Genomic DNA, 27,476 nt, shown 5'->3' with positions numbered 1-27,476 from the left:
GGACTCCCGAGGCCAAAGTCCATACTCTTAATTAAACTGCCTCTAGTTGATCTAACCTAACATCTTACTTTTTTAGATGAGGCTGGGGAGGGGAAATATCTCACTCAAAGTCAATGTCTTTTCAAAAAGCAAAGTGAGGGGCACTTGGGTGGCTCAGTCGTTAAGCGTTTGCCTTGGGCTCAGGTCATGATCCCAGAGTCCTGGGATCGAGCCCCACATCGGGCTCCCTGCTCAGCGGGAAGCCTGCTTCTCCCTCTCTCACTCCCCCTGCTTGTGTTTCCTCTCTCGCTGTGTCTCTTTCAAATAAATAAAAATCTTAAAAAAAAAAAAAAAAGGCAAAGGGAGTCTCACCTGAACTTTTACACAAAGGAATTAGGATTGGAGCATCCCTGTAAGGCGCCATCTGGTCAAGAAGTGAGCAGAGAAATTCGGATTTAGGAAACACTTATTAAGTGCTTGCATCATTTCAATTCATATTCAAAAAAAGCCCCCCGAGATGTGATGTACTGTACTGATCAGATGGGGAAACAAGAGACTCAGAGGTATAATCTCCCCCCAAATCAATTTTGCAAAAACGGCTGCACTGTCGGATTACACATTAAGGTTTCAGAGCCTTCATGAATCTAACTCCAGGTTCTTTCCTTTCTCGGGGTGGAGACTGGGGGCTATAAACGAACCCTCCATTTCCCTAGGCTCCGAAGGCGTTCACGGCGGTGGATTCTGGGATTTGCCGTATCCCGCGAAGAGTTTAGATTCGTGGGCCAATAGAATTCGAGCACGGGCGGTGGTTCCCTGCTGGGACCCTTGAGAAGCGCACGGGTCCTGGTCGCCCGGGAAACCGCGTGACAACAAGATGGCGGCGCCGCGGGACGGCTCCGTGGCCGTGCGTGGTGAGTCCCGGCTCAAACCTTTGCGGCCCCGGAGTCCCGCACGCAGGCTGGGGCCCTCGCCCCGAGAGCCCGAGGACCCGCGAGCCCCGCGGCCGGGGTGGCCCAGCAGGCTTCCGCGTCCTGGGAGCGGCTTCGGGCCCCCAGTCTACTGTGGCTACGCGAGGAGGCCGGAGGAGGCGACGCGGTTCCCAGGGAGGGGTTAGGTCGTGACTGAGGTCGCGTCGTGAGCGCTTCCAGCTGGAGATTGAGGGCTTGAAGGCGTGCAGCCGGCCGGGCCTTGTCGGCGCTGGAGAGCACTGGGGCCCGGCGTGGGTTGTGCGAATAGACCGAGTAGGTGTGCCGGAGGATGAATCAGTCAAGCACAGCCCTGACTTGGGTTCTAAAGATGGAGGGGCATGGGACCCAGCTTTCCTCGCAAAGCCCCGGCCTGAAGGGAAGACAGTCTAACCTTTATGAGTCTCCAGCCTGAGGGGGAGTCAATAGTTGGCCCCTGGAAGCCCCCATGTGAGGGGAGTAGACGTGGCTCTATCCTCAGCGCCCCCCCCCCCCCGCCGCCCGGGTCTGAGGGAGGAGGAGACAGTGCCGCGCTCAGGAGTCCCCAGACTGATAGGGAGATGCAGTCATCACCCCCAGGGGTCTCTTATCATCCATGGGAAAGTTAATCTGGAGACTGTGTTGGATTGGCCTGAAGTGAGACTAGAAACCGGGAAGCCACTTGGCGGCCATCGTGACAGCCCCAAGGAAGGGCAGGGAGAGCCCCACGAGGATGACCAAAGTGGGCATGGAAGGAAGTGTATGGGAGACACTGCAGAGTCTAACCTGCAAAGTCTGGCGATAGATGGGTTTAAGAGAGGAGGAAGGAGAGGAAAATGTTGTGGTTGGATGATGGGGTCCGCTAACGAAGGGGGAAGTGGGAGGAACTTAATTTGAGGGAAGGTGTTGGGTTTGGTTTGGGGACCAGGTCCCTTTTTTTTTTTTTCCTGTGATAGCTTTGTTGAGATAGAATTCCCATACTATTCACTTCAGCCCTTTGAAATATAAATTTCAACAGTTTTTAGGATATTCATGAAAGTTGTGCAACCATCACCACAATCAATTTACACATTTTCATCTGTCTAAAAAGAAACTCTGTACCCTTTAGCAACTACCCCCATTTACCTCCCAACAGCCTCCAGCCCTAGGCAACCACTAATCTATTTTCTGTCTCTAGATTTGTCCATTCTGACATTTTATATCAATGGGGTCATAACAATACGTGGTGTTTTGTGACTTTCCCTTAGCATAATGTTTTCGAGGCCCATTCATGTGGTGACCTGACTTCCATTTCTTTTTATTGCCACATACTACTCCACCTTGGTAAGGATATACCAGACTTCTTTATCTGTCCGTTGGCTGATGGACATTTGAGTTATTTCATATTATGAATAATGCTGCTGTGAACATGTAGACGAGTTTTTGTGTGGACATAAGTTTTCATTTCTTCTGGGTAGGTACCCAGGAGCAGAATTGCTGAGCCATAAAGTAACCTTTTGAGGAACTGCCAGACGGTTTTCCACCGCTGCCGCGCTGTTTTCCATTCCAGCTAAGGTTCCGATTTCCCCACCTCCTCACCAACACTTGTTAACCTCTGTGTTTTTTTAAACTAGTTTCTTCTGAGGGGTCGTTATGGTGATAAGAATTTGGAGATTGATTGTGGTGATGGTTTCACAACTCTGTGAATATACTCAAAACCACTGAATTGTCCTCTTTAAAAGGGTTAAGTATGTGAATTAGATCTCAATAAAGCTGTTTTTTTTAAAAGGTCAATACTGTGTGTTTCCATTTATGTCACATTCTTGAAGTAAGTAAACAGTAGTGGTTGCCAGGGGTGGGGGATGGTATGGGTGTGACCAGAAAGGGTTGGCATGAGGGCGATCCTCAGGATGAGGGAATCTCTGTGGTGGAGTAGTTCTTTACCTTGACTGCAGTTACCTGGAATGTCCATGTGGGTGACAAAGCATAAAAGGATACACAAATGTAGTGTCATTGTTGGGAGCAACTGGGTGAAGGGCACACAAATCCCCTCTGTACTATTTTCCTAATTTCCTGCGAATCTATAATAATTTAAAAATAAAAACTTAAAATATAACTAAAGAACAGACAAAAACAAAAAAAAGAGGAGTTCGCCCAACCAAAGGAAGGGTGCGGGTAGGAGCGGGGATGCCATTCCAGGAAGGGGTTCCAGGCCAGGAGAGCCACGTGTGCCAAGGCCTGTGCATTTGAGGCAGATCTGGCTCAAGTTGGGGGGGGGGATGGAGATGGGGGAGTGAGGTCAGGAGACGCAGGCAGGGACCTGATCATCTCTGTTATGGAAATTTGAATTTCTTTTCTCTGGGCGAGAAGGAGCCATTGGGAGCTTTTAGCAAGGAAGTGACATGTTAGCTTTATGTTTCCGAAGATCCCTCAGGGAACTTCGAAGTCCCCAGGCTGGAGACTGGTGCAGGGAACCAGGAGGGGCTGTCACACTTGGCCACACAAACCATGAGGATGCCTGGACAAGACAGCAGGGACAGGGGCAGACTAGGGGCAGATCGGGAAGGCCGATGGTGGGGGTGAGGACACGCTAGGCCTGGGGCATGAGTCCCAAACTCTGAATGAAGACAGAGAAGCTGCCTCCAGGTGGCACAGCTCCCCTTGCTGGGCAGCTTCAGGGGCAGGGGGAGGCCATGCCGTGCATTTTCAAAGGGCAGCTGCGTTGGATTTGTCCACAAAAAACTTGATTCAGGCCCTGATGGGGGTCTTTTGGTTCTAGGGTTTCTAGGTATTAGCCACATAATATACTTAATTCACTGAATAGAGTAGTGGCCTTTCATTCCATCCCTGATGTACCTTCATCTTTCCAGAAGGAAGAGAGAAGGAAGGGAACGAACATGTATGAGTGTCCTCGGTGTATAGTAACAAAAGCCACAACAGCCACATTAAAAAAAATTCTTCTAAGAGTTTATTTAATATATATATTTTTTATTTTTAAGTAATCTCTACACCCAACGTGGGGCTCACACTCACAACCCTGAGATCAAGAGTTGGAGGCTCCACCGGATTGAGCCAGCCAGGTGCCCCCACAATTCACTTTTTTTTTTTTAAAGATTTTATTTATTTATTTGTCAGAGAGAGAGAGCACAAGCATGGGGAGTGGCAGACAGAGGGAGAAGCAGACTCCGCCCTGAGCAGGGAGCCCGATGCGGGACTTGATCCCAGGACCCTGGGATCATGACCCGAGCTGAAGGCAGATGCCCAACTGACCGAGCCACGCACATGTCCCACACAGTTCACATTTTTAAGTGCTTCCTTTCAGCGTGACACTGAGCTATGTGCTTTATGTATGTTATCTCTGAATCCGCTTGATAACCCTACCTGTCTGGTACTATCACCATCCCTACTTTATATCAAAGGAAACCCAGGCACAGGTTAGCCTGGTGGACGGCAGAGCCTGTGCAGAGCCTGGGCTCTTGACCCTTCCACACGGACTGTGCCTTGGTCGCATGCTTCCCTTGGTTGCCCCTCTGTGGCTCTGAGAGTCAGAGTGACAGCTGGGTTCTTGTAGGAGGGGACGGGACACTTGAGCTTTGTGTCAACCAGCTCCGTGAAGGATGGATAAAAGCCCCAGGCCTTCTAGGTAGTCTTGTGTCCTGGCTCTAAGTTGGGAAAATCCTGGGCTCCTGGCCCACCTCTGTTCCCCCCACACACACACACCCATCGCCCTTGCCCAGCCAGGCCAGGGGCCTCCAGGATCAGAGCAGAGAGCAGGATATCCAGAGGATCAGGCCGACATCAGGCACAGGGATCCTGAGGCCAAGCTGCCTCCAGAAACCTCTACAGGGGCGGTGGGAAGAATTGAGGGGTGCTGCTCCCTGGACAGTCCTCCTTCCTAGGAAAAGAAACCAGGGAAGAAGATGTTTCCCTGGTCCTGAAGCCCTGGGTCCCCTCTCAGCCTGCAAGGACTGACTTCCTTCTTTCTTCTTAGGGAGTTCCTGACAGCTAGAGTCTAGAAGTAGAACTATGAGCTCCCCTTTGGCCTCCCTTGGCAAGACCCGAAGAGTCCCCCTGCAGTCAGAGCCTGTGAATCCAGGGTAAGGAACCCACCTCCGGGAGGGGGGGGGGTGGTGGCGGTGGGGGGTCTTTGTGTTCACGCCCCTGCCTCCTCTTGGCCCCTGTGGACTAGGAGAATGGCTCCTAGTGTCTCAGGGAAAAATTGAGGAGTCACATAGCCTTCCTGACCACCGTATCTTTCTCTGTATAAATTCTTCAGACAGAGAGGCTCCACAGCATGTCCGAGCGAACACGGGCTTGTGCCCTGTGCCAGGGGGTGTGCTGGGTGGGAGCGGCGCAGCCCCTGGGTACGCACTGTTCGGGTGTCCATTTGCCAACACCGATGGGCCGGCGCCACGTGCTGGGCCTTCAGTAAAGGGAATCCTTTTACATCTGTTTCGCGCTTTCATCCTTTTGAAGCATTTTTTTACCTCTCTCCTTGCTCTTCTGAACACCGCTTTGAGTCATTTGAAGGCCAGGGAGATCTAGGGCAGCTTTGCGACAGGCCTGGGGTCCCACAGCCATTTCAAAGCAGAGCTGGGGCTGGGCTCCTGGGCTCGGGAGCTCTTGTCTTCTGCCCAAACCTCTGCCCTTCACCCCTTCCCCGCCCTTCTCCGCTGGGATGAGGGGACACCCTGAAGCCTGTCCCTTGGCTCGCCCCAGTGCCAAGGATGGGTTTCGGGGAGGAGATAGCCTCGGGAGGCAGAGGCCCAGCCTCCATCTCGTTTAGGCTTGGCTGGGCACCTAGTGCCAGAGCCGCTCCCCTGATGACATTCCAGAGGGTCCTAACTTGTCTGTCTTCCTTTTCCTTCCTGCCCGGGTTCCCAGCAGGCGAGGGATAAAAATCTACGGAGATGGTAAGTGCAGGTTCTGGCCTCTGTCCCCCTCACCTCGCACCTGCGGGGTGTCCCCAGGGTCGTGCTGATGGAGAGAAGGAGCAGGCTGGTGGCCTCTTTCAGAACAGCTGGCCCGCCTGCAGCTGCCCACGCCTCCCTGAGGACAGGACTTGTGGCAGCTCCCTGATTCAGAGGCCCCGCGCCCTTAGCAGAGATGTCAGTGCTAACGTGGGAAGCCCACCACTCACTGTGGGCTTGGCCGGTGGGTGCCAAGAAGCCATGGGCGTCAGACCCCAGCTCTCCTTCCCCTGACAGCCTCCTCCAGCCCATTACCGCCTTTTCCCCCAGAAGCCCCATCCTCGCTTGGAGGCCCCGCCTCCTGCAGGCTCAGACCTTGCCATCCCAACCCCATTCTTGCTGCCACCGTGGGGCTGGCATCGGCTACTCAGGTCCTCCCGGAAGCCAGGCTGGGAGAATTGCAAGAAAGCCTGCTCTGGTTGGATCGTTGCTCCCTGACATCCCACTTGTTCTATCTGTATACACGTGGGGGTACAGAGTATAGGCTGCTTCATCCGGGCCAGAACCCAGGGTCCCAGTTTCCTCTGGGCCTCAGCCCCCGAACAGTGACCTGGGGATCCCTGTCTGCAGAAGACGAGGCGGACGTGCTGAATAACGGACTTGGCTCAGAAGAGAGGATCTCTGTCCCTTCCTGCTATGGCAGTGTAGGTGCCCCTGTGAGTAGACAAGGTGAGAACAGAGGCCTAAAGGGGTCTGGGTCCCCAGGAGCAGGAGAGGGTCTCAGAGAGGGGGCGAGGCCCAGAGAGGCATGGACCGACCCTTGCCTGCTATGGGTGAGCCCCCGGCCCCCAGACAGCCCTCCTTGCCTGGCCTGCACTGTCCCCAAAGGGCTGTGGTGACCCCGATATCAGAGGTGCCCAGATGGGGCTCACCCGGCAGCTTCCCAGAGGAGGGAGGGTGGAACGGGCCTGGGCACCGGGGAGACGTGGGCAGGTAGGGTCAGAGTCCTCTGCAAGCCCGGAGGAGCTGGGGATGAGCCTAGAAGTTTTCCCTAGCTGTGATAACCTTGGGTAAGCAACATTCTGTCTCTCTGCGTCCCATTTCCTCGTCTGTGAGGTGGGAGGCATTCCTCCACCCAACGCCTCTCCGCGTGATAGGACAGGGAATTGAGGTGGGAAAAGGAGACCAGAAGAGACTGACCCCACAGCCACTGAGGCACACAGTCAGGATCTCCTGCAGTGCAGCTGGGGACACTTTCGTTAGCAACCCCAGTAACTAGCTCCTCCCCTTAAGGAGCCATCCCATGCGCTCTCTGCCTCTTCCCTGGCGTCTGCCCCTCACCCACTCTCAGCCAGTGTCTGTCCCCACCGAGGTCACAAACAAGGACTTGCCTGTCCTGTCTCCCTTCTCTGCACAGCAGCATTCCACACGGGTCACCGTTCCCTCCTTCTCAGAGTGCCCTGGGCTCGTGGCCACCACGACACTGCTCTCTCGGATTTCTTCCTGCCTCCCAGGCTCTTTCCTCTCTTTGATCGCTCCTTCTTTTCCTCCCAGCTTCTCAGTGTGATGCTCCTCCCCTGGGTTCTCCCCCCCACCCCACCCGCCTCAGTGAGCTCATCCACGCTTTATGCACAGACCGGGTCCAGATGTCTGTATAGCCGTTACAGAGCTTTGACTACAAGGCAGAGAAAACCCTTACTCAGCTAGGATGAACATTGAGGAGGACTTGCTGTCCCGCATAGCACAAAGTCCAGGAGGCAGCTCCAGGGTTGTTAATCCGTCCACTCAAAGACATCATCGAAAGTCCAGGTTTCGGGGCTCAGTCAGTTAAGCGTGTGCCTTTGGTTCAGGTCATGATCTCAGAGTCCTGGGATCGAGCCCCAAGTCGGGCTCAGCAGGGAGTCTGCTTGTCCCTCTCCCACTGCCCCTGCCCCCCACTGTGCTCACTCTCTCTCTCGCTCTCTCAAATAAATAAATAAAATCTTTAAAAAAAAAAAGTTCAGGTTTCTCCATCTTTCCACTGAGCCATCCTTTGCATGTCGGCCCACATGGCTGCGTGGAGACCAGTGCAGATGCTGCTTCACGCACGGGGCAGCCTGCAGGGGAAGGAGAGGGCCCGTTCCTCCCTCTGTGCCTCTCTTGGTTTCTTTTCCCCAACTTTTTATTTTGAAGAATTTCTAACCTATAAAGAAATTAAAATAATCGTATAGTGAACACCCCTATGTCTGCCAATCTAGATGCAACCATGAGCGACATTTTGCCACTAATTTGCTTTCTCTCTATCCACATACACCTATGTATGAATGTAAATATATATATATTTTTGATGAACCATTTATAAGTCAATTTCAGATATCATGGCATTTCACCTCTGAATGCTTCAGTGAGCGTCTCCTCCGAATAAGGGAGCACATGCCCCCGGTATAGGGATGGCACCCAAGAATGCGGATGACTCGGCGATGCTCTCTGGCCCCTCTTCTGCGCTCAGATTTCCTGTGTTCCAAAATTAGCTCCTAGCTATTGTTTTTCCTGATCTAGGTTCTAATCTGGGTCATGCACTGCATTTGATTGTTACAACGCTAGAACAGTGTTCTTGCCTTTCTAAAAGGTGACACTACTCTTCTAGGAGTCCTCAGAGAGCCCACATGCAGCTCTGGGTGCTTGCTTGTCCTCCGTGCTGACTCGCTCCTCTATCCACAGTGTCCCCGTAAACCGAGGCGCTCTGTGGGGACAGCGCGCGCTGATACAGGCGAAGTATTTTGGACAGTCTCTATTATCTAAGTGGCAGCTACTATTACTACTCTTCTTTCTGCTTCTGGGGACCCCTGTCCCCTGCCACTGGACCCCCACACTTCAGCCTCTGCTCTAGGCCTGGGCTCCAGGACTTTGTCTGTTTGGCAGTCCCCGTGTTACATGACTCGGAGCTGGTGGCCACCTTGACCAGGAAGATGCGGGATCTGGAGCGGCAAGTGAGGTCTCAGACTGATGAGCTGCTGTCCAAGGTGGGACCCCGGCGGGGAGAGGGCCAGGGTCTGGTCTGAGGGGTGGAAGGGCCTAGGCTGGGGAGGCCAGTGAGTTTACTACTGCAATAGGCCAGGGCAGGTGGGTTCTAGAACCATCTGTCCCACTGAAGCTCCCAGTTCAAGGGCCAGGTATGGCCTGGAGCTGATCTGGGTCCCTGTGACCTTGAGCACAGAGGCTAAGGGTCTTCTGTATGGCTGAGTAAGGCCAGGAGCCTTGGACGAGGTGGTAGCAGTGGCTGCTGGCGCGGGGGTCCTTGGGGGTGCTCCCCGCCTCTCCTCGCCACAGTGGAACCACAAGGGTATCTGAGGGATAGGAGCAGTGGCTGTGCCAAAGGGGGGCAGGGGCAGGGTCTTTAAATTCCCCAGTGCCCCCCAGAGGCAAGAAGTTTGGGTCTTCCCATCTGGAAGGGGCTCCCTTGCGCTCTGAGAACCCCCGGGTCTTCCTGTCCCTCCTTGTCTGGCTGCTGCAGGATCGGAAGATACGGGCCCTGGAGGAAATGGTGCAGACCCTCCAGGAGCACCAGGGTAAGAGGCTCTCTCGGTGGGCTGGGCAGCCTTCCTGGGGCACCTCCCCTGGGCATCAGGGCTCCAAGAGCATCAAGCTGAGCCCTGTTGTGGGGCCTGGACAGCCGAGCCCAGAGGGTGGCCATGACACACCAGGACAGTGCCGTCCTCTGTGGGACTGAGTCCCCGGCGTGCGGACACAGCCCAGCCCTGAGCACCGGGCACGCCATCAAAAGTGTGGAGGACCACAGCCCCCTCAGGAGCCTCAGGGGCGTGAGGTTGGGGGGGGGTGGTCTCCTGAGGGTCCGGGCCTCCCCTCTCAAGGTCGCGGGAGAGGCCAAGAGGCAGTTTTCAGGGGGACCCCTCGAGTTCTCAAGGGGCAGCTTCTCCAAATGGCCCTGAGGGCAGGGCGGCGGGCAAGGCCGCAGGTGGTCTGGCCGCCTCCCTGCTGGGCCCCCACAGCGCTCCGGATCTTTCCCAGCAGGCCCGGTGCCGGAGCCACGGGAGCTGGCGACCACGTGCTTGCGGCTCCAGCGGCAGGTCCGCGAGATGGAGGTGAGGGAGGCGGCGGCCCAGAGCTCCCTGCGGAGCTGGCTCTCGGCCCCCCTCCCGGGTTTCCCGCCTCAGGACTGACCCAGTCGGAAGAGCCAGGGAGGGGTCTGGCGCCCTGACCCTGCCGGCCCCTGCCGTCCTCCTCGCTCTCGCCGGGAGCCTCTCCGCTCCAGCCACGGGCCTGCCTCTGGGTCTTTGGCCACCTCGAGCTCTTCCCACCTCAGGACCTTGGCCTATGCTGTTCCCTCTCCCTGAGAAGTTTGTTTTCCCCACCTTCCCCTGGCGAGTCTTCACTCATCCTCAGTCTCAAATCGGGGTGGGGGCCCTTCCCAGGGGGCCTCACTCTCCCCCGTGGGACTGGGAGCTCCACGGAGGCAGGGACCGCTCTCCTCCTCCTCATTGCTGCACAGCCAGGACCTAGGGTAGCTCCCGGCCCTGTGTGGTCACCGAATGGTCACGGCCATCCCCTGCCTCTGAACGTGGCGTCTCTACTCACCAGGTGCCACCCGTTGCCCCCACTGACGTACCCATTCACACAGCAGGACCTGAACTGTGGGGACCGTAGGCTCAAGGGAGGGTCCTGGGCACACAGGCCTCCTCAGTGCGCCCCCCGCCCCTGACGACTGCCCCCCGCCCCAGAAGCTCTTCCCTGGGTCTAACCTCCCCTTCTCCGCACAGAGCTGACTTCCAAAGCCCCATCCGGACTTAGGCCACAGAAGTAGCCCCCAAGCCACAGCTGTGGCCGAGGGCGCCCGCCTCCTGGGCCTGTTCTATACCTGGGGCTGCCTGAGCAGCCTGCTGAGGGTGCCAGCAGCCTGGGGGGCTTCTCTGAGTGGCTGCCACGGGGGCGGGGGGAGGGCCGTGCCCACAGCTTCAGGGCAGACGGTCACGGCTCCCTTGTTGGCGGCATTCACACACTGACTACTTCATTTTACTCACACAAAGCATCTCTGTGTGCCAGGCACCCTGCCAGGCGCTGGGAGGTAGATGTGGTCCCTGTCCTCGGGGCTGACAGGCTGGAGGGGACAGAGACATAAACAAGGACACAGATACACAAGGACAGAGCGTACGCTGAAATATTTAGATATTTAGATGGGTGACAGGATAGAGGCGAGCTGGAGTTTGGCCCACCCTGCAGGGTGGCAGCGGGCGGATCTGGAGGATGAGGGGGGACCCGGGAATGAGGATCAAGGCAGAAGAGATGCCAGGCTCCACGTCGTGCCACACAGACTTGCACGGGCGTGGATGGACAGCAAGAGGGAGGAGAGGCGGCAAGGGCCATCAGGGGGGCTCGTCCATCCGTCGTGCGGGGCTGGATTCCGTCCTCAAGGATAGGAGACCATGGGAAAGTTTGAGAGGCGTGGACGGGGAGGCTGGTGGAAGCGCAGTTTGAGTTGCCAGGGGCGGTGGCGGGGGCTTGAGCCAGAAGCTGGAGCAGAGTGGAGGGACTCGAGCCTGCGTTGCAGGTGGCGCTCAGAGGCCTGCAGGGGTCATGGCTGAGGCCCAGGTGGAGGGGGTGCCGTTGACTGAGACTGGAGATCTGGAGGGGCAGAGGTTTGGGAGGTGGGGACACGGAGTCATGGCCGTTAGAGATGAGTCCATGTTGAGACGCCTGCTAGATCTCTAAGCATGGACGGCTGGAAATGCGAAAGTGAGACGTGCCGAAGGGCTGACCACGGAAACCCGCTGGGTTTGGCACCGGGCAGGCCGTCGGTGGCTGCTCCTGAGCAGTTCCAGTCAGTTGTGAGATGGGGGCCAGTGGGAGTGGGTTCAGGACGGAAAGGGAGATGAGGAAGCAGCAACAGGAAGTGTAGACAAGTCAGAAGTTTTCCTGTGGCAGAGGGGATGGGAGGCCCAGCCCTGCAGAGGCTGCGTGTGGCTCACCGCGTCCTCTCCGTCCTGCACAGCCCGTGTCTCTGCCCCTCCTCCACTCAGGCCAGACACACTGCCATCAGGGCCACCTTCAGGGAGGTCCTCCTGGCCCCAGACACTGTGCTTTACGAACTCGATGTGAATGATCTTAACTGAGTCCTCCTCACACGCTTATGGGGCTCCAGGAGGTGAAGTGGCTTCCCGCGGTCGCAGCCGGGAAGCAGCCACGACCCTGGGGGTGCATCCCTTCTGCCCTGTGGGCCCTGGGAGCTGAGGCCTGAGGCTGGGCACCGGGAAGCTGCTGGCTGCTCCCTGAGGGGCTGAGCTGACCACGCCCCCCACATCTGCCCCTTCTTTCCATCCAGCGGTTCCTCGGTGACTATGGCCTGCAGTGGGTGGGCGAGACCGTGGACCAGGCGGACTCAGACGACCAGTCAGACTCAGAGGATGGCAAGAGGGACTGGATGACAACCAAGAAGTTCTGGAAACCAGGTAGAGTCGGGGGTCCGCCCCTGGACCCTCCTACAGAAGGAATTCTCCAGCACCACCCTGGGCTAGCAGCTGTCCAGAGGCAATGTCATTCGTGCCCCTGACCCAGGAGCAGGGAGGACATCAATGACCACCTGACCTGCCACCGCTTTCTTCCTCTGGTCTTGCCTCCGACCCTCTGCTTGCTCACCTTTCAAAGGCTCCAGAGACCCAGAGGTATGAGGTGTAAGAAGACCTCATTTGTCTCAGGCTCCATAGCTTACAAAATGTTGTCCAAAGTTTTTCAAGAACGAGTCCTCTGCTTTGGAAGCTGCCCTCAGTGCCAGGCTCGATCCCCTCTCTGCGTTCCTTGCTTGTAGCCAGGCCATTGACCTCTCCCTGTTTCTCCGGGACTCCCTCATTCTTTATTCTGAACTTGACTGCTCAGATCCAGAGGAATGCACCCCACAGATGAGGGGCCCTAGAACTGGCCGTTTCTGAAAGCCAGGTCCATTCTCTTCAAAGAACGGAGGTGGTTGCTCAGAAGGTACTTCTCCAGGCTCTGGAGCCAGTCAGACCTGGGTCCTCATCTCCATTCTACCTCCCGTTCCAGGTGGGACTTGGGCACGTGACTTCTGTTCTCTGAGCCTCTAGTCCCCATCAGTAAATGGGGGTGTGCTCTTCCTCGCAGAGTTGAAGGAGTCCGCGGGGTCGATGCGGAGCACCTGGCACTGACCTTGCATGTCATCGGCCCCACAAGTAGGGGCTTTTCTTGTTTTCCACAGGCAGGTGGCAGTGGCAGCCTCACAGGAGCGTGGATGAGCAGGGCTCCCGAGGGGAGTGTTTGGAAAATGACAATACGGTCTTGATTTCATAAGTTTCAAAACACGAGAGTCCCGCCTCCCATTCAGGCCTGACCTTTGGCAAGATCCCCCCAGATCTCAGGGCATGACTCCCTCACTGCTTTGCTCTAAAAACATCACTTCCCACTTGTACACCACTTGTAGCTCTCAGAACGTTTTCATACATAGCCTTGACATAGACCAGGGGTTGTTCCATTTTATAGATGGGAAACTGAGGCACTTAAGAAGTCTGGAGACTGCTGAGTGAAGGGGGCAAGACTTAGGGCCAAGAGCCCGTTTAGGAGGTGGTTCCTGTCATCCAGGCAGGAGATGAGATGATGTCCAGCGGAAAGGTGATCCTGGCAGGCACCACGAGGAAGGGCAGGGCAGATTTAGGAGGTGGAATCCGTGGTCTCAGTGACTGCATCAGGGAGCAGATAAGAGGAGTCAGGGATGGCCCTGGGACACCCCATCCTGGGTGGGAGGTGGAGCCCTGAAAGGTGACGTGCTCTAAGAATGTTCCAGGGTCTAGCGCCAGAGGTCTGTTGCCACTGCCGGCCGGAGGGCAGCCTTGCTCCTGGCTGGAGTGGTGGGGGCGGTGGGGGGGTGCCGCCCGGCCCCTTTGGGGGTCAGCCCAGATAGCTGGTTTCCGGACCTGGTTCAGTGGGCTCCTACCCTCTCTCTTCCGAAAACAGAGCAGCCCTCATTCTGCTTGTGTTGTTTGTTTATGCTCCGAATAAGCGGGCTCTGAAGCCAAGTGCTTCAAAGCTAAAGTAACGTGAAAACCACTCGGCCACACGCTCCCTCTGTGCATCCTTCTCTTGCTTTCTGCTTCTGGGGGCCCCAATTTAGTTCTTTTGCCAACTGAAGAACATGCTCTTCATTTCCAGCAGCTTTTCCTCCTGGCACCCCTTCTCTTGGCTTCTCCCCTCCCCCCACCTTTGTCCCCAGATGCCTGGCTGCTGCTGCCGCAGGGCCCTCAGGTGCACAAAGCCCGCCTCTTGCTGGCCCTGATACTCTGGCGCATTTCTCTGGCTCTCCCTCTGTTGGCGACCACTCCCCATGGGCCCCAGGGCCCCAGGCGGCCATGGAGCGTGGGCCGGAGCACCTGTATGTATGGGGCTAACCGGTCTAGAGCCAGGATTCTTGCCTTGGGGAGGAGGGTTCTCTGGCCCATGAAGGGGACCCAGCAAAGGGGAAGCCTTGTAAGGACTTGGCCTCAGGCTGGATCATTCACCCCTCCCCACCCTCCCCACCAGTTAACTGAGCATTAAATAGGATGCCAGGTGCTTCAGGGTATGCGGAGACTTGAAACGGACAGTCCTGCTCTGGTGCAACCCGTTGCCAGGTGCTGAGCCTCAGGGCTGAGAGCTCCTTGCTCCCCCTTCACTATCCCCTCAGAGCTTTCTGACACTCATCTCTGTCCTCTCTGAGCTCCTCCTCCCCCTTCCCTGCCCCCTGTGAACTCTTCCCCCTCCTCCCCATCCCCTCTGAGCTCCTCCCCCTCATCCCTGTCCCCTCTGAGCTCCTCCCCCTCATCCCTGTCCCCTCTGAGCTCCACGTCCTCATCTGTGAAATGTTTCATTTGATGCCCAGGCCACTGAGAGCATCGAATGCCGTAGTGCACATGGAGGTTCTCGCAGGCCACTGATGGTGGATGAACGATGACTGAGCTGTGGTTGCTTAGCCCCTGTCAGGCTGCAGAGTGCCTAGCACGTGTGCAGCATCGGTGGGGGTACCTGGGTGTCCAGGGCTGGACAGTCCAGCATGCTGGGACAACCCTCTGCACAGGATGAGGTAGGGCTGGGTGGCACAATACTCAACCGTGGGGGCCAGAGAATTGGCCGTGACCCTGGCAGTGACCAGACTCTCAGGGCCTGATTTCTTTCCACCAGCTCTGCTGAGAAGCAGAATGAATGTAGGTCCCCCAAGCAGGGCCAGGCTTGTGGACGTGTGGAGATAGCCGGTCTGTTTCCTGTCCAGCCTTTGCGTGAGGTGTGGGGACAGGCATGCTGGAGCCCCAGGGCACTAGCTTGGTATTCACAGCCGCAGGTGGCCCTTCCTGCAGGTGTGAGGAGCCAGCCCAGAGCAGGCCTACCACTCAGCTGCTGAGAGTGGCCGGGTCTGGCCCTCCTCTGGGCTCTGCGGCCTCTGCAGCGGTACCTAACCCCATGCCATTGTCACTGCTGTCACCCTGTCTCCTTCACTGAAGTACAAGCTTGAGGAAGGCAGGACTCTGGGTGTGGGCACAGCCATGATTGTCAGGGCCCAGCGGAGCTTGGACGCTCCAGACATACTAGTGCGATGGAGGGAGGGAGGAATGGATTCAGTATGTGCTTCTTGAGCACCCATTCTGGGCCAGGCCCAGGGCTGGATGTTCTAGCCTACATTCAAGGAGTGCCCACTGTGGTTGGAAAGACAAGCAACCAGAAAAGAACAACAGCCTGGAATTAGTGCCGCACTCTGGAGTGGGCCCAAGGGCTCTAGCTCAGGAGGCCGAGTCTCCGGGACAGGGGCTCCCAGCAAGGCCTCTCAGAGGAGGTGGTAGGTGAGCACCCTGTGCCAGTGGTGAGCGAGAGGGTGGGTTGTTACTGACAACCACCACCGTCTGCCAGGCACTTCCTCTGAGCCTCACAGTCACCTGTGAAGTGGGGACTTTTACTGTCCTCATTTTATAGAAGAGGAAGCCAAGGCCCAGAGAGGTTGGCCCACTTGTCCAGGATCACAAAGCTTGGAAGCAGTAGCCCTGGGAGGATGGCTCCAGAGAGTGATGGGGGAACAGGTTGATGAGAGGATGGGGAACCTGGGTTCTAGGAGTCTCAGGCTTTGGGCTAAGGAGCTTGGTCTTGATCTCCATGCCTCCCCAACTCCCCTTTTTAATAAACTCATGGGCACTCAAAGTTGGATGAGGCCTCAGAGATGATCTCTCCCCGCACCACACCCCTCCTTAGACAGGGACCCCAGGGAGCAGTGTCCGAAGGACCAACACCGAGAGGCAGCCTGCGTGGTCACTAAGAATAGAGGCGTAGGGTCACCTGGGCCCCGAAAGCTGCATGACCAGGGGCATGTCGCCTTACAAGGCCCCATCTCCTCATCTCTAAAACGGGAGCGCTAATACCTGCCTCTAGGTGCCCAGCACGCAGTAAACACTCACTGAGTCGTCCTTACAGTCAGTTCCCCCCGCTGGATCTTGCTGGATGGGATAAAGGTTCGTATTCTCTCCCATTCCATGGACGGGGGAGCTGCAGCTCAGAGAGGAAATGCCTCAGGAGACCTCTGACCTGCCTTATGCCATGTGACCTGGCCATGGGCCAGGCTTCTGTGGCACACTCCCCGCTCTGTGGTGCTGATGCCAGGCTTCCTGCCTTATTCTCGGGCCTGGTTTGCCCGGAGCTGCGGTTCTGTCTCCCGGGCCCCTGGTCTCCCTGCAGGCTACTGCCCCAGGCCCACCCCGCGTTGACTTCTCGATGCCTTAGCCCCACTAGCTGAGAGCCTCCAGGGCTGACTTTATCAGCAAACTTTTTCCCTCTAGCTGCTTCTTGGCATCCTCCCTGGGCTTCCACTTGCCCCTTCCACTGTCCACCACCCCATGTCCTTCAGCTCCCTGGAAAAGCCTTGGCTCCAGGATGCAGCCGGCTTGGCAGTCAGTGTATCTGAGTGGTCCCAGGGCAGCGTGGTGTGGTCTCCGGGGGCCCAGTCTTCTGACCTTTATAGGCCTCGCTTTTCCTGTCTGTAAGAACATAGGGGTAGGGGCAGGAGTTCAATGAGACGAGGTTTTCTGTTGTTATTTTTAGGTTTACCAGTGTGTTCGGAATGTAGTTCATTGTTAAAGAGAAAAGTGGCTTGATATTGTTCTGACTCATACTGGGGATGCCCAGGATGTTCTTTAAGTTCTTCTTGGGCACCTCAGGAACTCCAGGGGACCCCAGGAGGAGGTGGGGGGCAGGTGCCACCCCTACAACCTAGCAGATGTAGGGAAGGGAAGGGAGGTGTCCAGCTGGTTCCTTGAGCAGCCACAAAGGCAACAGGAAACCAAGCCACCCACATCTCTACTTCCTCGGCACAGCCACCACACCTCCAGAGCCACTGCCACTGCGAGGAAAGGAATTGGGCCCCCCGAGTCCTAACCCACATCCTGCCACATCTTGGCCGTCCTGGTACAAACAGGAGGTTTTGTAGAGTTATGCCCCAGGGGATGACTTACTTGGGAGCCAGGTCCCTTCAAGGACCGACAACGGGCCCCCGGCCTGTCCCCCTCCAGCATCACACCTGCCCTCCTGCCTTTCTGTTCTGGCGTCTGTTGTAACTGTCCCCGCCACCCCCTGAAGCTTAGGCACACCTGTGTGTGCAACACTTTTCAGAAGAGAAGGCCAAAGTGTCTGTCAGCTTCTCAACAGGGTGTGTGACCCAGAATTAGTTGCACAGGCCAAGGCCTGCCGCCTATCTGTTCCATCCAGCAGCTGTCCCAACAGCGCCCCCCCGCCCCCGACAGCCATGTGTCCCTGCCCCAGCCTCCCCTTCCTGATGGTGCGGGTGGGTGGGAGAAGCAGACTCGAGGGTCAGCCCCTCCTCTAATTTGCCAAGTGACCTGCGGCAGCTCATTTTTCATCTCTGTGGACCTCTTTCCTCGTGTGTAAAATGGAGATAAATGACTCCTGTGTCAGGGCCTCTGGGTTGGGCCGAGGTCCGTTTGTGCGAGGTAGAGTTGGTAACAATAGCGCACCGGGCGGAGTGCGTGCTTCGAGCTGGCCCTCCCGGTCACCGTCCTGGGCCCTCGTGCGGGGCGCTGTGGTGCACAGCCTTACATGACCAAGGTCACACAGGTGGAAGCTGAGGAGTTGGGGTTTGAACCCAGACAGATGATTCAGAGCTGACACAGGCCGAGCTGGGGTCGGATCCTGCTCCTGCTCCATTAGGAGCAGCCATTAGACTTCTCTAACCCGTGGTTTCCTCATCTGAAGAACGAGGGTGATCACAGCCCTGACGGCAAAGGGGTTGGTATGGGGAGAGTGGCGCAAGAGGTATTAGGGCCCAAGCATAAGGTGAGTGTTCAGTAAAAGGTAGCTGTTAGGTGGCGGTAGCTGTCTATCTGTCCCCGCCCCTGGCCGGGTGGCCGCTTTCGGAGATGCCAAGGCCACTGCTTAGCGTGGACGCCAGGGGCCATGGAAGTCAGGGCTGCTGGGGCACAGCTGCCATGAAGAGAGGCTCATGGGTGTTTATCTTCTTTGCCAGGGGACTCACTGGCGCCCCCCGAGGTGGACTTTGACAGGCTGCTGGCCAGCCTGAAGGATCTCAGCGAGCTGGTGGTAGACAGTGACACCCAGGTGACACCAATGCCCGGTGGAGCGCGGCTCCATGTCCTTGAGCCCATCCCCCTGAAGCTCTATCGGAATGGCCTCATGATGTTCGATGGGCCCTTCCGGCCCTTCCATGACCCCTCCACACAGGTAGGAGTGGTGGGGAGGGGGGGCGGGCAGGCCGCTCTGGTGGCCTTGCCCCGCCCTCACTCACCCTTAGCTGGAGATGGGCGGGGGGGGGGGGGGCGCAGCCCAACCCGCCCTCCACAGGTACCCAAGCCCACGTGCAACTTGCAGAGCGCACCCCCAACCCCGCCCAAGTCCTGGGGCCCTGAAAATGTCCAGAGGGTGATCCCCTGGGTAAAGCCAGGGCTCAGGGCCCGCCGGCCAGGCAGGAAGCAGGGCAGGAGGCACCGCACAGGTCCAGCCGGGCCTCACTCGTCCAACCCCTGCCACAGCGCTGCCTCCGAGACATTCTGGATGGCTTCTTCCCCTCAGAGCTCCAGCGGCTGTACCCCGATGGGGTCCCCTTTAAGGTGATGGGCTGCTCCTCAAACCACCCTGTGTGAGGAGCTCGGAGAGGGTGGGGATAAACAGCTTCCTCGGGCATCACCCGGTCTGAGGTGGGAAGCCACTACCCACCTGCGGGAGCCCCAGTCTGGTGACGTCTGGGAGGAGGGTGAGCCTCTGCCAGCCTGGCTGAGGGAGCAGGGAGGCTGCTGGGGCCACAGTTGCTCCGTTAGCCAGGGCGGCGGCCCGAGGCTAAGCAGCCGGCAGTGCCCCCTGCTGGCACCCTAAAGGCACAGGCTTCAGCCTTGCAGGGCCACTGCCCTCCCCATCCAGGACACCTTGACGGCCTGGGGTTCCCGAGGTGCTCTGCAGAAGTGGCCTGGCTTGCCCCAGAGGCTCCTGAAGCCACCTAATGGGAGTGGCAGGCAGTGCTACGGGGGGCAGATGTTGGGACTGAAGGACAGGGCATGAGCCAGCCCCCTGCGGCCAGGGGTGGGGCGAGGTGAGAGGAGCCGCGCGGTGGCGGGAGCTCGCGAGCAGCATCCCCGAGGCGTGCGTCATACCACAGCAAGGGCATGCGAGGGGGTGTGCACCGCCACCACCTGGGCTTGGAAACCGTGTGAGTCATGACTGGGGGCGTCTGAGACAGGCCATGCCCTCTCCTAACACCCTGGTCCCTTGTTTCCTGGCTGTTCCTGAGAGGGGCTGTCTGGGAGGATGTCAGGACAGCGGCTCCAGCTGACATGGTGAGGGGTGTTACAGGAACCGGGCCCAGGTGGGGGACAGTAGCGTGAACTGCAGCTCTCCGGCCCTCTTGGGGGCCTCGGTTTCTTTATCTGTAAAATGGGGATTACACCAGACTGTCCCTTGAGCCTATTCCTGGTGGGGGTGGGGGTGGGGCACGGGGAGGCCTCGGTTTGAGCGAGCAAGTGTAGGGTGGAGCCCAGGGCTGAAGGTCTAGGCCCACCGCTGTCGCCCTTCCTTCTTGACAGGTGAGTGATCTGCGCTATCGGGTCTACCCAGAGAATGGGCTGGACCCGTTCCCAGGTGAGGGCCGCGTGGTGGGCCGACAGAGGATTCACAAGCCGCTGGACAGGATGGAGCGCCCAGGTGAGCTTGGCCCTGAGGCTGAGCCCAGTGGTGGGGCACTGTGCAGGACAGGCTCCCGTGGCCTCCTCCACCCATCACCCATCACTCACAGTCCCTCCCCTGGCCAAGGCTCCGAATGCACTCCCTGCAGGCTCCAGGATGACTGCTGAGAAGTTTCTGAACAGGCTTCCCAAATTTGTGATCCGGAAAGGCGAGGTGATTGATATCCGGGGGCCCATCCGGGACACCTTGCAGGTGAGGCCAGCGCTAGCTCCCCCAGCCTTCCTGGGTTCCCTGGCCCAACCTACAAGAGCAGTGGCTTGTCTGGAGACTCAGGCTCAAGGGGCTGCTGAGGAGGGCCTGGATGGAGAGATGAGGCTCTCAGGGGAGTTCCGCCATCTCCTGAAAACAATCTGGGGAGGGCTCTGGGCTGGCACCCAGAGAGGGGCTGGGTTGGCAACCATGTGGCGGTAAGAGGGGGAAAGTCGGAGTCTAGGGCAGGGGTGAGCCCACGGCCTGGGCCACCTCCTTGAGGTCCAGACCAGAATACCCAATTTAGTCCTGGATCCCCCTTCCTGGCCCTTAGAACACATCATCCTCCCTCCTCCCTCCCCATCCTGCTGCTCCTCCCCCATCTTCACCTGTGAAAGGTACCAAACCTCAGTTGCCTACCACTCTGCCTCCTTCACTCCACATTGCCAAGTCCTGTCTGATCTGTCCATCTCTAGCACTCCTCCCGAATCAGTCTCTTCTCTCCGTTCCCACTGCCCACCATCCTAGACTTGGCCCCGGATGGCTGTTTCAGACAGCTGCAGTAGCTTCTCACTGGCCTGCCACCCCCACTCCTGCCTTGCCAACTGCCCTCCCCCAGCAGTCTCTGCGCTTCTGTAAAACATAAATTGAATCTGGGTCTTCCCCGTTGAAACCCTCCAGTGGTTCTTGGGTAAGGCCAAGCTCTTATCCTGGCGCTCAAGGCCCACCATCCCTTGTGGGTCCTCTTCCCGTATCTAACCTTCTCTGTCTTCCAGTCCAGCCTGATTCTCAGCTTCAGCCATGTGAACTGCCAACGCTTTTTCAAATGTACCATCTCCCAGAGAAGGTTCCCCTGACCAGGGGTTCTTTCCCTTGCTCCCATTCCATTTCTAGGGACTCCTCATCCTTAGTCACAGCTCAGGTGTCATTTCCCCTGGGAAGCCTTCCCTGACCCATGCTGGCTTAGGCCTCTAGCCCAGTCATTGTGTGGGGTTCTCTCCCCCACTACCCTAAGGGAGCTTAAGGCTTCTTAGGGGAATGATGGGGCTGCCTCCCAAAGCTTCCCTTCCATTTCCTCCCCCTTTGACTCACTGGTCTCATCCATCCTTGGTTAGGGAGAAGTCCCCTCTCAGGGTTGGGGGAAGGGTGTCTCTGGCAGGGCCCAGGGCTCTGTCTCCTTTCATCGATGCTTTCCAGAACTGCTGCCCATTGCCTGCCCGGATCCAGGAGATCGTGGTGGAGACACCAGCCTTGGCGGCTGAGCGGGAGAGGTGAGGGCAGAGTGAAGAGGTGAGTCCCTTGGGGTTGGGCCACCAGGGGGCACTGATGGCCTCTAGGCCCACAGGAGCCAAGAGTCACCTGAGTCAACCGCGCCACTGCTCTCCATGCTGCGCATCAAGTCTGAGAATGGTGAGCAGGTTTTCCTGCTGATGATGAGGCCTGAGGACACTGTTGGTGATGTTCGCACCCTGCTCGCACAGGCCAGGTGTGCACGGGGTGGGGCTGGCAGCTACAGGGGGTCTCTGGCCCCAGGACCCAGCCTGATCCATTCTGCCCGGTCCTCAGGGCTGTGGATGCCACCACCTTCGAGATCATCAGTACATTTCCACCCACGGTCTACCACGACGACACGGTCACACTGCAGGCCGCGGGCCTGGTGCCCAATGCAGCGCTGCTGCTTCGGGCGAGCCGGGCCCCACCGCCTGCTCCAGGACCCGGCCCCTACTCCAAATAAAGCGCCCTCTCCCACACAGGCTGCTCCGTGAGGCTCTCTTGGCGGGGCAGCCCAGCTGGACGCCAGGGAAGGCCAGGGGGCCCAGCTGGGCCAGGGAGGGGGCGGTGCCGACCCGCCCCCCTCTGTAACTCGAGCCCCAGCTGGCGGCCCTGGCTGCTGGGTCTTTGTCTTCTAGGTTCCTCTTTCTCCCCACAAGGGCTAAACAGATTCAGTGGAGGGAAGGCGGGCTCCAGCCCAGCCTCAGCTGGTGTGGAAGAACCTCCCGTGCAAGTGTGCCACCGGCAGATCCCCTATGCACAGATAGGCACAGAACCACAGCACATGGGGACACTTCTTCAACTTTCTGCACAAAGCCACTGTCCCCAAACTGGCAGAACTGCAGCTGTGAACCCACTGCCATGACACACACTTTGAGCCAGTCTGCTGAAACACGGGCAGGCGGCCACATGGCCTAGACACATTACCGACTGGCATACAGATGTGCCAGACTCACCAAGCGGGGCGTGTCAGGACACTATCACATGCGTGTGAATCAGGAGGTGACCCACCCACATTGTTTCCAGAAATGCAGGTCCGCACAGTAATGCACGTGCCAGACATACACCCACATACGTACACAATCACACACACAGTTGCCACGCAGAAGACCGCTCAACCGACCTGCCCACAGGAGCAGAGCCTCAGCACAAGCAAGGGCTCAGGTCATATCAAACAGACACAGCATCAATGGAATGGGACATTTAATTGTCTCTAGGGTGCTCCCAGGACGGGGAATGCGGGGCCTTTGGCAGAGCCCTGGCTAATGGAACCAACAAAGGCACCCATCAGCCAGTGCCAGGCAGGGTGGCAGCCTCAGGGCCTGGCTGAGGACAGCCAGCACCTGGGCTGTTGCTTAAGACAATTTCTGAAACTAGTGGGTAAGGAATGTTGCCTTTGAACAGAGGAGAGGGCAGGAGAAGGGGCTTGGGTTGCGGGGGGTGGGGGGGAGCGATTCCAAGGTCAGAAGGTTAGGAATAACAGGGAGTTGGTCCTAAGGTCCTTCATGGCCGGGCGGTGGCTGGGGGAAATGTGGTGGCGGAGTCCAGTGGGCTCAAGCCAGCTTCAGGAACTCCTGCAGTGTGTTTTGTTCCACAGCCTCCACGAAGAGCTCATAGTCCTAGGGGAGGGGAGGGGAGAGATGGTCACCTGAGTGTGGTGTTTTGTCTCAGGTCTGACTCTGACTTCTGACACAGGAGAAGTCCTCCTACACTTCCCCACTCCCAACCCCCAGGGCCCATACCCCACAGTACTGGTCCCCGTTGACAATCTGGGGTGGGGTGGCCTTGGGGTTGCCTGCCAAGGTTCGCATCTCATCCCGCAGGGCGTTGTCCTGGGAGATGTCCACTAGCTGGTACTGGATGCGCTTCCCATCCAGGATGCGGGTCACCTCGTTCTGCTGGGACTTGATCTGGGGGTAGAGGGCGGGCAGGGGTTAGTGAGCAGGCTGGAGGATGCATGGGGGAACCCTGGGCAGAAAGAAAGGGGCTGTGGCCAGTAGTTTTTGTCTCCCTCCACACCCTGGGCCAGCGTTCTGGCCACTAGGGAGTTAGGAGGATGAGTCAGACTTGCAGTGGTGCAGGATGAGAGGGACCACCATGCGGAGGGGACTCATAACGAAGAAGGGAACTGGGATAAAGTTTGGGGGTGGGGGGAGAACCAGGAGCTCAGCGAGGGGAAGGCAGGGCAGGCTTCGGTGGAAGCTGGTAAAGGGCCACCCCCGCCCAGGTACACACAAAGTGGAGGAGAGGAAGGGCACAATCAAGACCAGCTCGGAGTGGTAGTGGGGTTGCAGAGAGTGCGTGCCTGAGCGACGGGATGGGCGTGGGCAGCTTGTGCTGGGGCTGCGAAGGATCCAGGATGCCCAAAGGAGGGGTTTGAGCCTCGGAGCCCACCTTGGGACCCGACCCGGGAGGCCAAGCCCCGCATCTCGTCGCCCTTCCCACCCCACCTCCGTCCCGCCCCCGCCCTTGGGGTGGTGGGGGTGGGTCTCGGGCGCCGGGCCGTAGCGCCCAGACACCGCCGCCCGCACTCTCACCCCACCCCAGCGCGGCCCGGGTGTGCACTCACTTCACGGGAGCCGGTGACCGACGTGCTGTAGACGCGCAGGCCGCTCATGCTGTGGCTGGACGGGCGAGCCGACAGGCGGACGGACGGCTGTAGCGGCAGCTGCACGGCCTGGAGACGCCGCCGCCGCGCTCGGGAGCGGTTTCCTTCCTGCTCAGCCCGCGAGTCACCGCTCTCGGGACCAATGGGCGGCGCGAGCTGGCGTGCGGCCGGGGCGGAGCCTGCGCGACCCCGCCCTGCGCACCGCTGGCCCCCTCCCCTCCCCCCTCAGTGGCGGGGCGCGCAGAGGACCCCAGCGCCGCGCGAAGCCGCCCTCTTCGGCCCTTCCCAGATCTGGGGCTCAGTGTGAGGCGGGGGAGGGGCCAGGGTGGCCGGAAAGGCCAGGGAGAGCAGGGGTGACGGTGTGGCAAAGGCCGCCTCCTCAGCCTCCCCGGGGTTTGCTGCACCCAACTACCCACCCCTCGTGCCACGATAGCGCAGCGCAGCTCTGAGCTTTGAAGGCTTTGGCTGTTTTGAAACCTACAGTTCGCTGGCTAGGGAACCTCACTCCAAGGGACCCCTTTCTACAGCCCCCCACGTGACCCTCACATTTGGCTAACCCCTTGCCACACCAAAGCAGGGACAGCCCCTGCCCCCAAAAGTTCCTCTCCACTAAGGCAGGTTGAGACAAGGAAGGGCGGTGGCCAGAGACAGGGCCACACCCTCAAGGCACCAGATGCAGACCAAGGTAAGAGGCTGCTAGCTCTAGAAAGGGTGGAGGCAGAGCCTGGCCCACCCTTGTTAAAGATCCACACACAGTGTTAGGGTGGCTCTAGCTCAACCTCAATCCCAGATGGCATTCTAAAGCTGCTCCTGCTCCCAGAAAAAATCTAGGGGGTTCAGAGGCAGCGGACTCTAACAACCAGCCCAAATTTGGAGGCGTGGCTGGCTGTCTGGGGTTGGACATGACTCCCCTCACAAGTTCTCCCCAGGTCCAGGGTAGAATTGCAGCCCAGGAAGAGAACCCCAGCTCCCTAAGGCAAATAGGCCCTGCTTGGCTCCTGAGAAGCCACTTCCTCACAGCAACCTAGAGGCAGCTACTTCCTCTCAGAAGATTACTGAAACTCTTTCCAATGAGACTTGCTCAATGACTCAGGGCAGCTTCACCCAATAGAAAGTGGTGTGGGAAGAGATACTTGTCCCCACAGAGAACAGAGGAGCAGAAGTGGTAGAAATACAGACGTGAGGCTGGACCTGCCAAAGGTCCCTCCTTGCTGCCATCTGGGGAACTTGGCTAAACACCCAGGCTTTGGCTCCAACAAGCCAAAATGAAGGGTGGAGTAAGGGATGGTGCTGATGGTGATGGAAAACTGAGGAGTTTGTTAAATATTTTATTTTGTAATCAAAATAGGCAATACAAACCAGTTGACATAACAAGGATTCATATAAATAACTGCTTATAAACTTTGAGGAAAAATACCCGTGAGCATGGTGGCTGGGCTCCCAACACAGGGTGGAGACCAACCAGGCAGCTCTGCTTTTAGGAGGCAGGAAGGAGCCCAGAGGCTGAGGGGATGGCTGGGTGGGGCTGTTCTGAATGGAAGGGATACATCACTCCATAAATAAGACACAAAATTGTAAAAACACTTAAGGAGTCTCATTCAGACCCAAGAGTGAGGTTCAGGATACTTTTCTGACGGCTCAAAACTTACCAACAAACTCATAGTGGCTGGCTCCTGAACTGCTCAGTGCTCCTGCATACCCTTACAAGGCCCTGGCTTGGCCTCGCTCCAGATCTAGTGGAGGCCTGGGGCCAGCCCAACAACCAGATACAAACAATTGTGTTTGAGATGCTCCCTAAATGAGGAGGCAAGAGAAACCAGAAAGCATAGGATCCAAAGGCCCCAAACAAAACCCAGCAAATAAGGAAAGCTATACCTTAGAGCCAAACTATACTGAGTACTCTGAACTCTCAAAAAGCCCCAGAGCAAGAAAGGGAAAGGACCTGCCCCCAAACAAAAGAGAGGCACAGTCAGGGCTGGATGCCATCCCTTAGCCCCAGGAGGAGGAGGTGAGCAGCCTGGCAGTTGCCCTGTGGTATTCTAGGGGAAAATCCTACCCAAATCCAGAAACATAAAGAGGAGTTTACAAGTACCTCAGGACTGGCCTGAGAACAAAAGAGAAGGGAGCTGTGCTAATCATGTGGCCAGGGCCCCAAGGGACAGGGCAGCTGGAGAGTGGAGCATCCTGTAAAATGGCATGACAGCACAGATGAGGGAGGCTTGGATATAATCCTTAGGCCAATTCTAGTGGGTACTTTGCTAATAAACAGATCACCCTGAGGCGTCTGTGAGAACAAGAGCCCTGAGAAAGCAGCAGTGGGACCAGGCCTAAGAATACCCAAGAAAGCCAGCTCAGATCCCAGGCAGGCTGGCCTATTGGCCTGAGAATTCTCACATGGCCATCGTGTCTGGTACTCAGCCTTTCCAGGCCCTTCTACTGAACTCTGGGCATCAGCACGACCAAGGTATGGAGTGGGAATGAATGTGGATCCAACCAAGAGGATGGAAAAGGGAACAGAGCAGCCTGTTTACCTCTGACATCAGCCTGGGGCTGGAACAATCTGTGAGGACTTATCAGTCAACCTGCAGAAGTTAATTAGTAACTCACCCTCAAAGGGTAAATCAGGATGACAGGACAAATGCAATCCAACAAGGCAAAACCAGTGTGGGACAGGGCAGGCACAGTTCCTTAATCAGCCCTTGGCCCCAGATGCAGGTTCTTAACCCCCTCCACCCCTTCTCTCTGGGAATAGCAGCAGACAGGAGGCAAGAGATTGTCAGGGCAGGACCTGCCAGACTGGGCACTCAGCAGAGCAGATCTTCCCTGGGGGAACAGAGCATGTGCCACCCCTGGCATTCCTCACTGTGTGACACAGTTTTCTCCCATATCTTGGGCATATCTGTCTGACATGGTGGTCCTTAAGTCCTCGATGTCACGGCGCAGCTGTTGAACCTCTTCTAGTTTCCTCTTGATCACATCCGGCTTTTGCAAATCCAGCTGAGTCCCCGGGTGCTGTGTAGCTGAGTAGGAGAGCATTTCGAGAGCATGTTAGTGAGTCAGTTAGGAGATGCTTTCATGTGGAGGGGGCAGGATGGATAAGTAGCTCTTTAAGGCCAATGATCTGGGGACATGGCACGTTGCTTTGTTTGTTTAAGTAGGCTCCATGCCCAGCATGGAGCCCAATGCAGAGCTTGAATGCATGACCCTGAGTGAGATCAAGACCTGAGCTGAAAACTTGCTGCCTCAGGACCATTTTCTGTTCGTCCTGCATTCAGGTACCCATAAGGATGCCTGTTTCCAAAGCAGATTTACTGTCTACTTTGCTAAACACATAAACTCCCAGGGGGGCAGTGACCAGGCCTACAAAGCCTTGTT

General features: G+C 57.5%; 3 protein-coding genes across 13 annotated transcripts in view; 1 reads left to right on the top strand and 2 right to left on the bottom strand.

The window, feature by feature from the left end:
* Positions 1-786: 786 nt before the first annotated feature.
* UBXN11 (UBX domain protein 11) lies at positions 787-21,964 on the top strand. Of its 8 annotated transcripts, none has more exons than XM_027615845.1 (15): positions 787-890; positions 4,894-4,999; positions 5,790-5,815; positions 6,443-6,541; positions 8,714-8,814; positions 9,306-9,360; positions 9,821-9,894; positions 12,129-12,255; positions 18,306-18,520; positions 18,829-18,906; positions 19,873-19,990; positions 20,121-20,224; positions 21,419-21,492; positions 21,567-21,707; positions 21,788-21,964. In XM_027615845.1, the coding sequence occupies exons 2-15, from the start codon at positions 4,929-4,931 to the stop codon at positions 21,954-21,956; spliced, it is 1,452 nt and encodes a 483-aa protein (XP_027471646.1). In that variant the 5' UTR covers positions 787-890; positions 4,894-4,928; the 3' UTR covers positions 21,957-21,964. The 8 variants fall into 8 exon arrangements, with proteins under 8 accessions (XP_027471646.1, XP_027471477.1, XP_027471565.1 ...); XM_027615676.1 differs by having other exon boundaries at positions 6,350-6,541; XM_027615764.1 differs by having other exon boundaries at positions 5,787-5,815.
* Positions 21,965-22,679: 715 nt separating this feature from the next.
* SH3BGRL3 (SH3 domain binding glutamate rich protein like 3) lies at positions 22,680-24,238 on the bottom strand. The gene is made up of 3 exons (XM_027612293.2): positions 24,063-24,238; positions 23,236-23,403; positions 22,680-23,112 (listed from the first exon to the last, which is right to left on the bottom strand). Exons 1-3 carry the CDS (start codon positions 24,108-24,110, stop codon positions 23,047-23,049), a joined length of 282 nt encoding a protein of 93 aa, XP_027468094.1. The 5' UTR covers positions 24,111-24,238; the 3' UTR covers positions 22,680-23,046.
* Positions 24,239-25,400: 1,162 nt separating this feature from the next.
* CEP85 (centrosomal protein 85) overlaps positions 25,401-27,476 on the bottom strand; it is a 32,991-nt gene continuing 30,915 nt past the window's right edge. For 3 of the 4 annotated variants that reach the window (XM_027576812.2, XM_027576833.2, XM_027576821.2), the window contains one exon: positions 25,401-27,121. In XM_027576812.2, the coding sequence (XP_027432613.1) occupies positions 26,961-27,121 (161 nt within the window). In that variant the 3' untranslated portion in view covers positions 25,401-26,960. The remainder of the gene's footprint in view (positions 27,122-27,476) is intronic. The other variant, XM_027576844.2, reaches the window with a different exon arrangement.

Source organism: Zalophus californianus, chromosome 4, assembly GCF_009762305.2.
Source record: "Zalophus californianus isolate mZalCal1 chromosome 4, mZalCal1.pri.v2, whole genome shotgun sequence".
NCBI lineage: Eukaryota > Metazoa > Chordata > Mammalia > Carnivora > Otariidae > Zalophus > Zalophus californianus.
The sequence above is the reverse complement of the archived record's forward strand: the minus strand, read 5'-3'. Positions and strand labels throughout refer to the sequence as shown.